Source organism: Hemiscyllium ocellatum, chromosome 19 (genome assembly GCF_020745735.1).
Source record: "Hemiscyllium ocellatum isolate sHemOce1 chromosome 19, sHemOce1.pat.X.cur, whole genome shotgun sequence".
NCBI classification, from domain to species: Eukaryota; Metazoa; Chordata; class Chondrichthyes; order Orectolobiformes; family Hemiscylliidae; genus Hemiscyllium; species Hemiscyllium ocellatum.
The window spans coordinates 68,033,716-68,048,659 of NC_083419.1; the positions used below are offsets into that span (position 1 = coordinate 68,033,716).

The 14,944-nt window shown below is 46.6% G+C and overlaps 1 protein-coding gene across 2 annotated transcripts in view; it reads right to left on the reverse strand.

Annotated features, from left to right (window-relative positions):
* Positions 1 to 7,525: 7,525 nt before the first annotated feature.
* Positions 7,526 to 14,944, reverse strand: part of zgc:113223 (uncharacterized protein LOC541424 homolog) — a 63,058-nt gene continuing 55,639 nt past the window's right edge. For both annotated transcript variants that reach the window (XM_060839521.1, XM_060839522.1), the window contains 2 exons: positions 10,965 to 11,123; positions 7,526 to 10,129 (listed from right to left, as the gene is read on the reverse strand). In XM_060839521.1, coding sequence (XP_060695504.1) covers positions 10,043 to 10,129; positions 10,965 to 11,123 — 246 coding nt within the window. In that variant the 3' untranslated portion in view covers positions 7,526 to 10,042. The remainder of the gene's footprint in view (positions 10,130 to 10,964; positions 11,124 to 14,944) is intronic.

Genomic DNA, 14,944 nt, shown 5'->3' on the forward strand with positions numbered 1-14,944 from the left:
ATTCATTGGAATCTAGAAGAATGAATAGGAATCTAATAGAAACATATAAAATGATGAAGGGAATAGATAAGATAGAAGAAGAAGATAGATAGATATAAGTTGTTTCCACTGGGGAGTGAAACTATAACGAGGGGCATAGCTTCAAAATAAAGGGGGGAGCAGATTTTGGACTGATTTGAGGAGGAATCAGTGAAGCAGTTGAGGTTACCTCATTGAATGTTTTTAAGGCAAAGATAGATTTTTGAACAGTAAAGGAATTAAGGGTTATGGAGAGCTGAGTCCACATAAAGGTCAGCCATGTTCTTATTGGATGGTGAAGTGGCCTAGAGGAGCCAGTTGGCCTATTCCTGTTCCTATTTCCTATGTCCTTATGTTCTTATGGGAGGACAAGGGCAGTTGAGGAAATGAACTTGTGAGGCTTTGGGGAATGGGACCCTATAATGTAACCTGAACTCACAGATAAAAGAAAAGTAAAGGGGGTAAATTTTCACTTTAAAACCCATGTGGAATAGTAAAAACTACAAAAGGCACTTTTGAGTTTGCTCTGCTCCAGTCTTGATGAGCTCCATTCAGTGTCACTATGTTCTGAACAGAATTAGAGTAAGCTAGTGAGTTTTGAGAAGATTTGTATCTCAGGTTGAGGTTCTGGATGTAGGTTTGCTCATTGAGCTGGAAGGTTCATATTCAGACATTTTGTCACCATACTAGGCAACATCTTCAGTGAGCCTCTGGACAAAGCACTGCTGCTGTTTCTGCTTTCTATTTATATGTTTGGGTTTCCTTGGGTTGGTGATGTCATTTCATGTGGTGATGTCATTTCCTGTTCTTTTTCTCAGGGGATGGTAAATGGGATCTAAGTTAATGTGTTTGTTGATAGAGTTCTGGTTGGAAAGCCATGCTTCAAGGAATTCTCATGCATTTCTCTGTTTGGCTTGTCCTAGGATGGATGTGTTATCCCAGTCAAAGTGGTGTCCTTCCTTATCTGTATGTCAGTAAACTAGTGGGAGAGGGTCATGTTGTTTTGTGGCTAGTTGATGTTAATATGCCCTGGTGACTAGTTTTCTGCCTGTTTGATCAATGTAGTGTTTGTTACAGTTCTTGCACAGTATTTTGTAAATGACATTAGTTTTGCTTGTTGTCTGTATAGGGTCTTTCAAGTTCCTGTGGTTCTGTTCACAGAGCTGGGAAATTGTCTTTCAGACGTTTCATCCCCTGTCCAGGTGACATCCTCAGTGCTTGGGAGCCTCCTGTGAAGCGTTTCTGTGATGTTTCCTCCGGCATTTAGAGTGATTTGTATCTGCCGCTTCTGGTTGTCAGTTCCAGCTGTCCACTGCAGTGGCCGGTATATTGGGTCCAGGTCGATGTGCTTATTGATTGAATCTGTGGATGAGTGCCATGCCTCTAGGAATTCCCTGGCTGTTCTCTGTTTGGCTTCTCCTATAATAGTAGTGTTGTCCCAGTCAAACTCATGTTGCTTGTCATCTGAGTGTGTCATCTGAGCTACTAAGGATAGCTGGTCATGTCGTTTCCTGGCTAGTTGGTGTTCTTGGATGCGGATTGTTAGCTGACTTCCTGTTTGTCCTATGTAGTGTTTTGTGCATTCCTTGCATGGGATTTTGTACACTACATTGGCTTTGCTCATGCTGGGTATGGGGTCCGTCGTCCTGGTGAGTTGTTGTCTGAGAGTTGCTGTTGGTTTGTGTGCTATGAGTCCTAGTGGTCACAGTAGTCTGGCTGTCAGTTCAGAAATGTTTTTTGATGTATGGTAGTGTGGCTAATCCTTAGGGTTGTGGTATGTCCTCATTCCCTTGTCTTTCCCTTAGGCATCTGTTGATGACATTGCGGGAGTATCCGTTTTTGGCGAACACATTGTATAGGTATTTTTCTTCCTCTTTTTGTAGTTCTGGTGTACTGCAGTGTGTATTACTTTTGTAATCATTAAAAACACAGAAATAGAGAACACACACCGGATCATCAACGCCACACTCACAGGAATCCGATTCACTAGAGAGGAAGAAAAGGACAACCAACTCCCATTCCTAGACGAGATGGTACAGAGAACACCGAACGGAGAATTCACCACAAAGGTATAAAGGAAAGCCCACTCACACAGACCAAGTCCTAAACTACGAAAGCAACCACCCCAACACATACAAAAGAAGTTGCATCAAGACACTGTTCAAAAGGGCCACAACACACTGCAGTACACCAGAACTGCAAAAAGAGAAAGAAGAACACCTATACAATGTATTCACCAAAAACAGATACCCCCGCAATTTCATCAACAGATGCCTAAGGGAAAGACAACGGAATGAGGACATGCCACAACCTAAAGGACTAGCCACACTACCATACATCAAAAAACATTTCTGAACTGACAGCCAGACTATTACGACCACTAGGACTCATAACAGCACTCAAACCAACAGCCATTCTCAGACAACAACTCACCAGGATGAAGGACCCCATACCCAGCATGAGCAAAACCAATGTAGTGTACAAAATCCCATGCAAGGAATGCACAAAACACTACATAGGACGAACAGGATGACAGCTAACAATCCGCATCCAAGAACACCAACTAGCCAGGAAACGACACGACCAGCTATCCTTAGTAGCTCAGATGACGCACTCAGATGACAAGCAACATGAGTTTGACTGGGACAACACTACTATTATAGGAGAAGCCAAACAGAGAACAGCCAGGGAATTCCTAGAGGCATGGCACTCATCCACAGATTCAATCAATAAGCACATCAATCTGGACCCAATTTACCGACCACTGCAGCAGACAGCTGGAACTGACAACCGGAAGTGGCAGATACAAATCACTACAAATGCCGGAGGAAACATCACAGAAGCACTTCACAGGAGGCTCCCAAGCACTGAGGATGTCACCTAGACAGGGGACGAAACGTCTGCAACACAAATTCCCAGCTCTGTGAACAGAACCACAACATTGAGCACCCGAGCTACAAATCTTCTCCCAAGTCTTTCAAGCTCATTAGCTGACTGTTTTAGTGTGTTGATGGGTTTTTGGCTACCATGATGCCAAGGATCTGAGTAGTCTGGCAGTCATTTCCGAGATGGCTTTGATGTAGGGGAGAGTGGCTAGAGTTTCTGGATGTGTTTTGTCTGCTTGTTTGGGTTTGTTGCTGAGAAATCAACGGACTGTGTTCATTATAGAGAAAGCTATTTTGGAGCTTTAAGGGTTCTGTACCTTGAATGGTGAAAAGACTTAGTGAAAAACTTGGGATCAGAATCACACTCGAAGGACAGGAAAGCTGAGATTTTAAAAAGGAGGTGGCCATTGGTTTATCTGGAGATAGAGGATGATGAAATGGATAGAGTGATGGAAAAGAGAGTTTAAAATTATGTTCAAATGGGTAATTAGAAATTAAAGAAAAAGTGAAGTAAAGATAAATAGGGAAAGAGAGAGAGAGAGAGACAGAGAATAGAAAAAAAAAGAGTGAGAGGATGAGAGAAAGGGGCAAGGGAGGGAAAAGAGAATTTCAGAAAACACAACAGGAAAGAGAGTTTGAGCTAAGCCAATTTGAGCTGAGGAGCAGGAACCTGCAGTGTCTCAGGAAGACACCACTGAGTCAGACTTGAGGGTGAGGGCAACTTGGTTTGTTCATTGAAATCCTGCATTTGATGAGACAGAGGTAGAAGCTATCTTCCCTTCTTTTGAGTGATTATCACAGCAGATTTATCACAGAATATAAACCGGCCAGGCCAACATCGGTCTGAATAACAGTAGAGTAAGCTCTTAGGGGAAGTGCATGAGGTTTGCTCTGTCTTGCCACTGATTACAAGCAGTAAAATGGGCTATTTTTGGAACTTTCGCCTTTTGAGTTTTTACGGCATTCACTTTGAATCATTTTGAGTCATTCCCTTATTAGCTGACCCTCGCTGATGTTGAGCTGAGGATTGGGGTTAGGTGCCACATCAGATTAGGTGACCCTTAGAAATTGCCGAACATGTTGTTCTTTGACAATGGAATGGTAGTGCTGATATTTGCTGGGCAAGAGATGAATATCTTTAGATTTTGAGGAATCTCATAAGGCTGTTGTTAAGTGTGAGCCATGTGGCTCCTGTGCCCAGCACAAAACCAAAATATTTGTGCCCAGGGCCCCCAGGCAATTACGTGAGCCCTGATCCAAAGTCTTGATATTTCAGCCATTTGTCTACCCATGCCTGCTCTTGCACTTATTGTCACCCTTATATCAGATTGTGACTTCCTATGCCATGACAGCTTGTCTCTTTCTGAAAATGATATCCGGTTTCCATCGCTGATGTCTGGTTTTGGTTCAAGGTGGAGAGTCCAGCCGTACTTGGAAACACATTGCTTTCCTTGGTCGAAGATCTTATTGTGGTGCTTTATTCCCACACTATTTACAAATGGGCAGGTATCCATAAATGTGGGCAAAACTTAGATTGGGAGCCTTATATCTCTGACAGGATTTGATAATGTGAGATTAGTCCATCAAATGTCAGCCTTGTGGGGTAAAGGCTGCTCTGTATTAGGAGACTTTGCATTAGGAAAAATAATTTTGCGTTACATGTGGATTTTATCCAGAGTCATACAGCATAAAAACAATTTCTTCAGCCCAACTCTTTCATGCCAATCATGTTTCCTAAACTGAGTTAGTCCCATTTGCCTGCATTTGGCCCATATCGCTCTAAATTTTTCCCACTTTTTGTCCCTGTATACCTTTGCAGTATGATATTCCCACACATTAGCTTTTTAGCTTCAACTACCAAACAAGTTCCCACTCCCTCCACAAAATACAGTCGGTTACCAGTTCCGCTGTAAACAGTGACTGAGGTAGAATCTCTGAGCTCTATCTCCTCTGGGGAGTAATTATCTTCCTTTTGATTCAATTGCCTTGAGGGCCTTGAGATTGTTCAGTCCTTTGAGGATATCAACATTGTTTTTTGCCCCAGAATGGGAAGGAGATCTGAATCACCAGGTGAAAGTGAGGACTGCAGATGTTGGAGGTCAGAGTCTGGATTAGAGTGGTGCTGGAAAAGCAAAGCAGGTCAGGCAACATCCGAGGAGCAGGAAAATCGATGTTTCGGGCAATTCCTGATGAAGGGCTTTTGCCCGAAACGTTGATTTTCCTGCTCCTCGGATACTGCCTGAACTGCTATTCTTTTCCTGAATCATCAGGCCCCTGGCCATTTTGAGTGCTTTCCATTGACAAATAATCATGGCCTTCAGAATGTCCCGATTAGTGCGAGAGGAATTTTGTCAAATCCTCCACCCTCTCTGAAAACCTGGGATTTGAAAAGTTTAAGCAGCTCCATTTTAACCATTGGGTACAAACTTTTAAGATAGAAACCATTTATGGAAACCTCATGTGCTAATTCTACTTGAAAAGATCAAAGATGGCTTCCCAGTAAGAATAACCTTGAGGTACAGAGAGTGACTGAGTCCAGAAGGCTAGGAGCCATTCCACAATCTCTTGTTCCAGAAAAAAACCCCTCCCAACCAACTGGGATGGATTGAGGTGTGGAGAGCGAGAGGAGAGAGGGAATTCTTGGAGTCCTGCTCAGGACAGAGAGGGTTGTGCTAAATTGAAAAGTTGGGGGGGAGCGATAAACAAAATTATCTGCGTTAACTGCTGGAAAAAAGTAGAGAATATCTGGGCCATCCACTGGAGGTTAAGGGAAAAACCAGTGGGATTTATTAAGGCACAAAAACCATGTGAGGAGAATAGGATTCAGTCAGAGAGCATGCAGTCTGTAACTCTGACTGGGGCTGTGAATCCCTATAACAACATTCCTGAGAGGTTGGATGAGGTTCAACAGCAAAGACTGTCTTAGTAGAAACTGATAGAGTTTCCAAGTGCCAGTATTTCTGTCTACCTGGTAAAATTCAGATTTAATTTGATTTCAACCTGAACAAAAGATCTTCCCTCGGTCTACAATTGTCACCAATTTTTCTTTGTTTGCGTGAAGACCAATGGATATAAAAAGTCATCATATTCTATCCCCTGTTTCCAAACTCCTGGCCCTCATGAGCTGATTTTCATTTCTGGCAATTTATTTATGACTTGACTTTTTGGGTGGTGCAACTGCATATGTATGTGTGAGGAGAATAAAGAAGGGTATTGTTTTAATTCCTGGGTTAGAATTGAGGTGTAAATTGGTGTTCACTACTTGTTTTAAGAATAAGTTTTTATCAGCTTTATAGTAATAGATTATTTTGAGTTTATTAAAGAGGACAAGGTTAGATCTCATGGAATACATGAAGACTAGCCATTTGGATATAGAACTGGCTCAAAGGTAGAAGTGGAGGGTTGTTTTTCAGACTGGAGGCCTGTGACCAGTGGAGTGCCACAAGGATCAGTGCTGGGTCCTCGACTTTTTGTCATTTACATAAATGATTTGGAAGTGAGCATAAGAGGTACAGTTAGTAAGTTTGCAGATGAAACCAAAATTGAGGTGCAGTAGATAGCAAAGAGGGCTACCTCAGATTACAACAGGATCTTGACCAGGTGGGCCAATGGACTGAGAAATGGCAGATGGAGTTTAATTCAGATAAATGTGAGCTGCTGCATTTTGGGAAAGCAAATCTTAGCAGGACTTACACACTTAATGGTAAGGTCCTAGGGAGTGTTGCTGAACAAAGAGTTCTTGGAGTGGAGGTTCATAGCTCCTTGAAAGTGAAGTTGCAGGTAGATAGGATAGTGAACAAGGCGTTTGGTATGCTTTCCTTTATTGGTCAAAGTATTGAGTACAGGAGTTGGGAGGTCATGTTGCGGCTGTACAGGACATTGGTTAGGCCACTGTTGGAAAATTGCATGCAGTTCTGGTCTCCTTCCTATTGAAAAGATGTTGTGAAACTTGAAAAGGTTCAGAAAAGTTTTACAAGGATGTTGCTAGGATTGGAGGATTTGAGCTAAAGAGAGAACTGAACAGGCTGGGGCTGTTTTCCCTGGAATGTCGGAGGCTGAGGGGTGACCTTATAGAGGTTTACAAAATCATGAGGGGCATGGATAGGGTAAATAGGCAAAGTCTTTTCCCTGGGGTTGGGAAGTCCAGAACTAGAGGGCATAGGTTTACAGTGAAAGGGGAAAGATATAGAAGAGACCTAAGTGGCAACTCTTTCACACAGAGGGTGGTATGGGTATGTAATGAGCTGCCAGAGGAAGTGGTGGAGGCTGGTACAATTGCAACATTTAAGAGGAATTTGGATGGGTGTATGAATAGATAGGGTTTGGAGGGATATGGGCCGGGTGCTCGCAGGTGGGACTAGATTGGGTTGGGATATCTGGTCAGCATGGATGGGTTGGACTGAAGGGTCTGTTTCCATGCTGTACATCTCTATGACTCTATGACTGGTGGATATTTATTTGAAAATAGCCATTCAAAAGAGAAGCAACGGGTCATTTTGAAAGTCAAATCAACAAATTTACAACAAAGATGTGACTAAAGGACAAGTGAGATCAGTTATTGTTGCACTCCTGTCACCAATATGTAAACAATTCATGCTGTTAAGTAAGCACTGGATGTAATGTATTATTATAGATAGATTTATTATAGATAGATAATGCATTTTCAGGAGACTGCAGACATTGTGGCTCTGATACTGTTGTTCCTGGAGTGTTGCTGTGTTTGGTTTTCGAGGTCCATTACAGAGTGTGACACCAGAATTGCGAGAGACGGAAACAATTGCTGTGTAACTGAGTGTGAAATTTATTGCTCTTATGCAAGACCCAGTGTAGGGGTTTGTGGGTGTGAGAATTCAGTGGTCATTTACTGTGTGGCCTGGGTAAATAAGGCTGTCCAGGTGTCTGCTGACTTTTCTGAAGTTGTGCAATATTCGTGTCACACAACTCACGGTGTCTCAGTGGTTTCCTCCCACAGTCCAAAGATGTGCAGGTCAGGTGAACTGGCCATGCTAAATTGCCCCATAGTGTTCGGTGCACTAGTCAGAGGGAAACGGGTCTGGGTGGGTTACTCTTCGGAGGGTTGGTGTGGACTGGTTGGGTGGAAGGGTCTGTTTCCATACTGTAGGGAATCGAGTCTAATCTTAAAAAAAACTCAAGGCCTTGATGTGACACCAGGATATCAAATTTACATTCTGTATCCCTTGGCTACAAACTGTGACACATAACTGACTAAACATGTGTATTGTTCTGAGGCAGAGCATGGGGAAGGGCTGATTTAAAAGACCACTCAGCAAGGTGAGATGCTTTTGGCTTCCCTTTGCTGGATTGAAGCTAGCAGAAACACTCTGCTGGAGTATTGAAGGTGTTTGTTTTTGATAATAACTGAACACAGCCGCGGAGGAGAGAGACGACTAAGTGACCCAGGTATAGAGGGATGTTATTGCGATTTTCAACAGGACTGAGAAAGAAGGCTGAGGAAAACAGGAAATGTTCTGAGAGGGACAAAAGTGAGGACACAATATCCAATGTCAGTTAGTCTTCCACGGGCACTTTTCCTCAGGAGCTGCTGATTCACCAGGCGCGTGGTCACCCAGTGATGCCACCCCCTCAGGCTGGGACCTGGCAGCAGGATGAGGATGGTCATCCCATTGGGGACCATGTTCACCATCAATCTCAATGTGAACACCTCTGGCATTATTCAGCCAGTCCCAGTGAAACATCTCCACACAATGTCACATGGTGCAGCCGTGCTGTGGGATGATGACAGCCCTCTCTCACTGGGGTGTGAAGACCCAGTTATAGGGACAGGAACCTCAAGAATTTTGATTTGATGAATACAATTGGCTCTGGCACTTTCCATTGCCAACACAAGAGCTTCTTGTCACATGACCTGTGTCAGGCATTTGGGCAATTTAGAATGTTGGTGGTGCAGTGGGACATGCCCTGAAGGGATAGGACTAACACCAAAACTCAAATGCTACTTTGATGAGGCCTGCGGCATTCCCTCCTTGGCACCAAGTGCCACTCCCGTTTTTTTGGAGTGTTGCACAAAGATGACCCACTCCCATCACACCATCTTTCCACAAGTCCTGGATTGCTTTTTCTGGGCTCTAGCCTCATGTTAGAATGAAAGTGAGGACTGCAGATGCTGGAGATCAGAGCTGAAAAATGTGTTGCTGGAATAGCGCAGCAGGTCAGGCAGCATCAAACGAGCAGGAGAATCGATTCCTGAAGAAGGGCTTATGTCCGAAATGTTAATTCTCCTGCTCCTTTGATGCTGCCTGACCTGCTGTGTTTTTCCAGCAACAAATTTTTCAGCTCATGTTAGAGTGACCAAGATAGTGCAGCTGGGCTAGGTGAGCCCCATTTCATTGCAGCTAGCATATTGCAAAGGACTTTACTAGCAGCCTGCGGTTTGGCAGCGTATAGCTGGCATTCCTGGTGTAGAGCTCCTGCCTGAAACGTTGATTTTGCTGCTTCCGGATGCTGCCTGAACTGCTGTGCTTTTCCAGCAACTCTAATCCAGAATCTGATCTCCAGCATCTGCAGTCCTCACTTTCGCCTTTAAGGGAGATAGCTTGTCTTTAAGAAGGTCTGGAGAGACTATGTTGAATATTCTGCACAATGCCAAGGGGGACAGTGGTAGCCAGTGACAGGGAAAAGGAGAGGGAGGAGAAAGAAAGTGTGGAGAATCCACCTGAACACACATTACTGCTGGAGAGATTGAATACCCAATGCATTCACACCAGGTATGGGCAGGTTGTGAACGGCAGACCATTGCTGAACAATGGGGCACATGAATTTCTAGCCTAATGTGTGAATTTCCAGATTAGATACTGAACAATGACTTGTAGAGACTGTGCATTCAAAATTAATGGAGTACATCCTAACCACATCCTAACCACGGGCCCTGTTAAAGTAATGGGCAATGTAGAGTAGGAGGTCTCCAACTGATCAGTTTACCAAAACTGGGACAGCTAATATAGTTGGTATGGGGCTCCGGCTGTCAATCACTGCTCGGTAGTAAAATAACTCTACGATAATGGTAAAGGTCCAGCACAGTCAGAGGAGATCTTCACAAAGACCAGCTGTTGCTCTTTCCCTGGACATTGCGATATGACACCTGGCTCTGGAAGCAGAGGTTATGACGTAGTCTGACTTTGAGCTTTTCGTTTCTTGAAGTACTTGATTTTTTTCAGTAACACCACTGCCAATATGATCATCGCAACCTAAAAATTAGGAACAAGACAAGTAGGTAAGGAACCCTCTGCTCCATCCAGCAATATCCCGCAAGTAAGGGGTTAATGAGGTAACTCTGACTGCATGGTATGCTCATGACATGAAGATACAACAATGCAAGGAGGAGGGCAGAGTAAAGTGGGGAGGTGATGGACCAAAGGGTCTTTCTCTATTCTGTAGACCTCTGTGACTCGGTGGGAAAGAGAGGGGTGGCTTGTGTGGGGAGAAAAGGAAGGTAAAAGAAGGGGAGACTACAAAGGGTGATAGCAAGGTCTTAGTGTGTGGCTGCACGGAAGCTACAAAGGAGACAGAGTGGTTTAAGACTTGTCAACTAAGGAATACTCGGCTAATGAAGACTGAGAGAAACTTGAAATCAGCAAGGAAATGGAATCTTTGCAAATAAGTATGGAACCCTTCACTTAAGGAACTACTAAATGGGGTGAATGTTGAAATGGATGCTTTTGCAACCAACATTATGGCAATTACAAAATTTAAATCTGAGATTGAGATTTGAGATGCAGTGCAAAATGGAGTCTGGTGAAAAGACTGACAACTTTGTGGATGTACTAAGGGCATATGACATGCTGGACTGTTAAATCCAGAGACCTAGGTAATGATCTGGGGACTGGGGTTTGAATCTCACCATGGCAGATCAATAAAAATTCTAGTTTGAACCCAGAAGGAGAAACCAGTAGAAGATACTAGGAAATGACCATACAGGCCCTCCATGTTGAAATACACAAGAAGATTGAAGCAGTATGTCAAATTTTACTTGTCTCTTCTTCTGGACTGTGATTGTTGTAACATAAAGAGAGGGACACAGACCTCCACCAAAAGCAGGCTGACACACACTCCACCAATAAAATTCAGGTTCTCATGTCCCCAGTTGACGATGTTCTCCAAGCATCCTTTCATGTAAATTATTTTGTGGGCTGACAAAGCTTCCTTTGACTGAGTCTCATAACCACACATTGTGTTGACAACCTGCAGGATGAGAGCGAGAGAGAGAGAGAGAGATTGAGTTCATTGCTGCGCAACCAATGACCGTATCAGAGCTATGGGAGGGGGTGTGGAGCTGTGGGAGGGGGTGAAGGAATTTGAGGCAGGGATGGGGGTAGGTTTTTGTGATTATACAATGGAGCTCAGTCCCAAAGATCAGAACCAAGACTGAGGTGCTGGAAAAGCACAGCAGTTCAAGCAGCATCCAAGGAGCAGGAAAAATGACGTTTCAGGCAAAAGCCTACTCTCAACTCTGGTCTCCAGCATCTGCAGTCCTCACTTTCTCTCAGTCCTGGGGAATCAATGCAAGACGTTGTACGATGTGGTGAGCTGGAGGTAACCCGTGAGAGTGGAAGTGTAGGGATGGAGTAACAGGGAGTGATTTGGAAACTGGTGGGAGATGTTGTACAGCTGTGGGAGCAGGGTGAGGGGGTGTGAGAGAGTGGACTGGGAGGGGGTGAAGGGGAGTTGCAGTCAGTGGGGTTGCAGAGATGGGGAGGGGTGAGGAGTTGAGAGTTGGTAGGGCTGGGAGACAGTGAAGAGTAGGGGAGGGGTGGGGACAGGGGTAAGGCTGGGTGACGGTGAGGGATGGGGGTGGGGGGATGGGGCTGGGAGATGGTGAGGGGTTGGGGAGAGGGTGGGGGGGTGAGGAGTATAGGGAGGGGGCAAAGTGATAGAGAGAGGATGAGTGGGTGATGGGTTGTGGAGGGCGTGAGGTGATGGTGGGCTGTAGTGGGGTGAGGAGGTGTAGGACAGGGTGAGCAATTGTAGGGCTATGGAGGGGGTGAGGGGGTGAGGAGCCTTGGCAGAGGATGAGGAGCTGTGGGGAGGGGTGAGGGGTCTTGGCAGGAGATGAGAGGGTGTGGGAGGGGGTGAGGGGCCTTGGCAGGGGATGAGAGGCCTTGGCAGGGGGTAAGGGGACATAGCAGAGGATGTGAGACTGTGGGAGGGGGTGAGGGGCCGTGGCAGGGGATGAGAGGCTATGGGAGGAGTGAGGGGCCTTGGCAGAGGATGAGGGGCTGTGGGGAGGGGCCTTGGCAGAGGAAGAGGGGCTATGGGGTGGGGTGAGGGACTTTGGCAGGGAATGAGGGGCTGTGGGAGGGGGTGAGAGGCCTTGGCAGAGGGTGAGAGGTCTTGGCAGGGGATGAGAGGCTGTGGGGAAGGGGTGAGGGGCCTTGGCAGGGGATGAGGGGCTGTGGGAGAGGGTGAGGGGCTGTGGGGAGGGTCCTTGGCAGGGGATGAGGGCCTCTCGGGAAGGGGTGAGGGGCCTTGGCAGGGGATATAGGGCTGTGGAAGGTGGTGAGGGGCCTTGGCAGGTGATGAGGGGCTGTGGGAGGGGGTGAGGAGACTTGGCAGGGAATGAGGGGCTGTGGGAGGGGGTGAGGGGCCTTGGCAGGGGATGAGGGGCTGTGGGAGGGGATGAGGGGACTTGGCAGGAAATGAGGGGCTGTGGGAGGGGGTGAGGAGACTTGGCAGGGAATGAGGGGCTGTGGGAGGGGGTGAGGGGCCTTGGCAGGGGTTGAAAGGCTATGGGAGGGGCTGAGGGGCCTTGGCAGGGGATGAGAGGCTGTGGGAGGGTGTGAGGGGCCTTGGCAAGGGATGAGGGGCTTTGGGAGTAGGTGAGGGGCCTTGGCAGGGGATGAGAGGCTATGGGGAGGGGTGAGGGGCCTTGGCAGAGGATGAGGGGCTGTGGGGAGGGGCCTTGGCAGGGGATGAGAGGCTGTGGGAGGGGGTGAGGGGCCTTGGCAGCGGATGAGGGGCTGTGGGGAGGGGCCTTGGCAGGGGATGAGGGGCTGTGGGAGGGGGTGAGGGGCCTTGGCAGGGGATGAGGGGCTCTTGGGAAGGGATGAGGGGCCTTGGCAGGGGATATAGGACTGTGGAAGGTGGTGAGGGGCCTTGGCAAAGGATGAGGGGCTGTGGGGAGGGGCCTTGGCAGAGGATGAGGGGCTATGGGGAGGGGTGAGGGGCCTTAGCAGGGGATGAGGGGCTATGGGAGGAGATGAGGGGACTTGGCAGGAAATGAGGGGCTGTGGGAGGGGATAAGGAGCTACCTGTAATGTTTATCATTCAACAATCATTGAGAGAAAGGCTAAATCGGCTACAACACCTCCCAAACTGCAACTGCTCAGGCGAGTACTTTATTGGGTGGAAAGGTAGCTTCAGACTGTGATCCCAACGCTGTGAAATGTCAGCCAGGGACAGATGTAGGTCGCTCGGTCCATCCAGCTTGCCGCAGTTACGACAGATTGAACACCTCAATGCTATTTACCGATCCCAGCCCCATAAACCTGCACACCACTGTCATCAGGAATCTATTAAACCTTTAACATGCTCAAACACTGAGCTTTTGCAATTCTCAGTGGTAGAGAATTCCAAAGGTTCACAGTAAAAATAACTTCCCTCTTCTCAGATAAAAGTGGCATCCATCCTCCTCCTCATGTTTACATTGAAGTCCCCTTATTCTAGGTTCCCTGACCAGGGGAAACATCAAACCTGCATCTACGCTTGATGTATTTGATAATTTTCAATGATATCCTCTCTCATTCTTCAGAATACAGGCTCAGACTGTCACAGGACAGTCCCATCATCCCGGGAACAAGCCTGGGGAACCTTTGCTGCACTCCCTGTATGGCAATAATATCCATCCTGAGGTAAACAGACCAAACCTTCACACAATACTCGAGGTCGAAGCAAACTCCTATACAATTGAAGCAAGTTATTAATTTTCCTTTTTCCCTTTGGGTATGTGGAGAGTGGTTTCAAGAGTGAGGTGCACAGCTTTCCTGGCCTGAGGTTTCTTTGTGGGGCTACGAGGAGAATACCTGGGCTCTTAGGTTACTGCATTCATTGCTCCTGATGCGGTCTGCTCTAAACTGGGGAGATAAGACGTCTACTTGCAGAACGCTTCAGAGAACATCTCTGGGATACCCACACCAACCAACCCCACCGCCTCCTGGCCTAACACTTCAACTCCCCCTCCTATATTGCCACTCCCTCACCACCCAATACCTGGAGGAGGAACACCTCATCTTCCACCTCAGAACCCTCCAATCCTATGGCATCAATATGGATTTCACCAGTTTCTTCATTTCCCCTCCCCCACCTTATCCCAATTCCAACCTTCCAGCTCAGCACCACCCCATGACCTATCCCATCTGTCCATTTTCCTTCCCACCTATCCGATCCACCCTCCTCTCCCACCTATCACCATTACTCTCACCTCTATCCACCTATTGCATTCTCAGCTACCTTTCCCACAGCCCCACCCCCCTCCCATTTATCTCCCGGCCCTGGAGGCTCCCAGCCTCATTTCTGATGAAGGGCTTTTGCCTGAAACATTGACTCCCCTGCTTCTCAGATGCTGCCTGACCTGCTGTGCTTTTCCAGCACCACATTTTTGACTCTAATCACCAGCATCTGCAGACCTCACTTTCGCCCATTTTAAAATCATTGTCAAATTTCTCTAGTTCTTGATGCCTGCAGCTTTTGGCTTGCTTGGAGCTTAGCACTGCTTTTCTGGGCAGATGTCAGGGTGAAAATAGCAGTCAGGTCCCTGACAGGTCATGAGGTGTGAGCAAAATCACAGAGTCCTCACTGCTGACAATTCTCAATTAATCACCACATGAGCAAGGGCACACGTGTCTTTTTACTCTCCTCCATATACATTTTACACGAGCTAATCTGAGTGACAGAAATGTATTGCCTGAACCACACAGACCACCAGTAATGAAAAATAGACCAAAGAACTGCAGGGCTGAAAATGTGTTGCTGGTTAAAGCACAGCAGGTCAGGCAGCATCCAAGGAA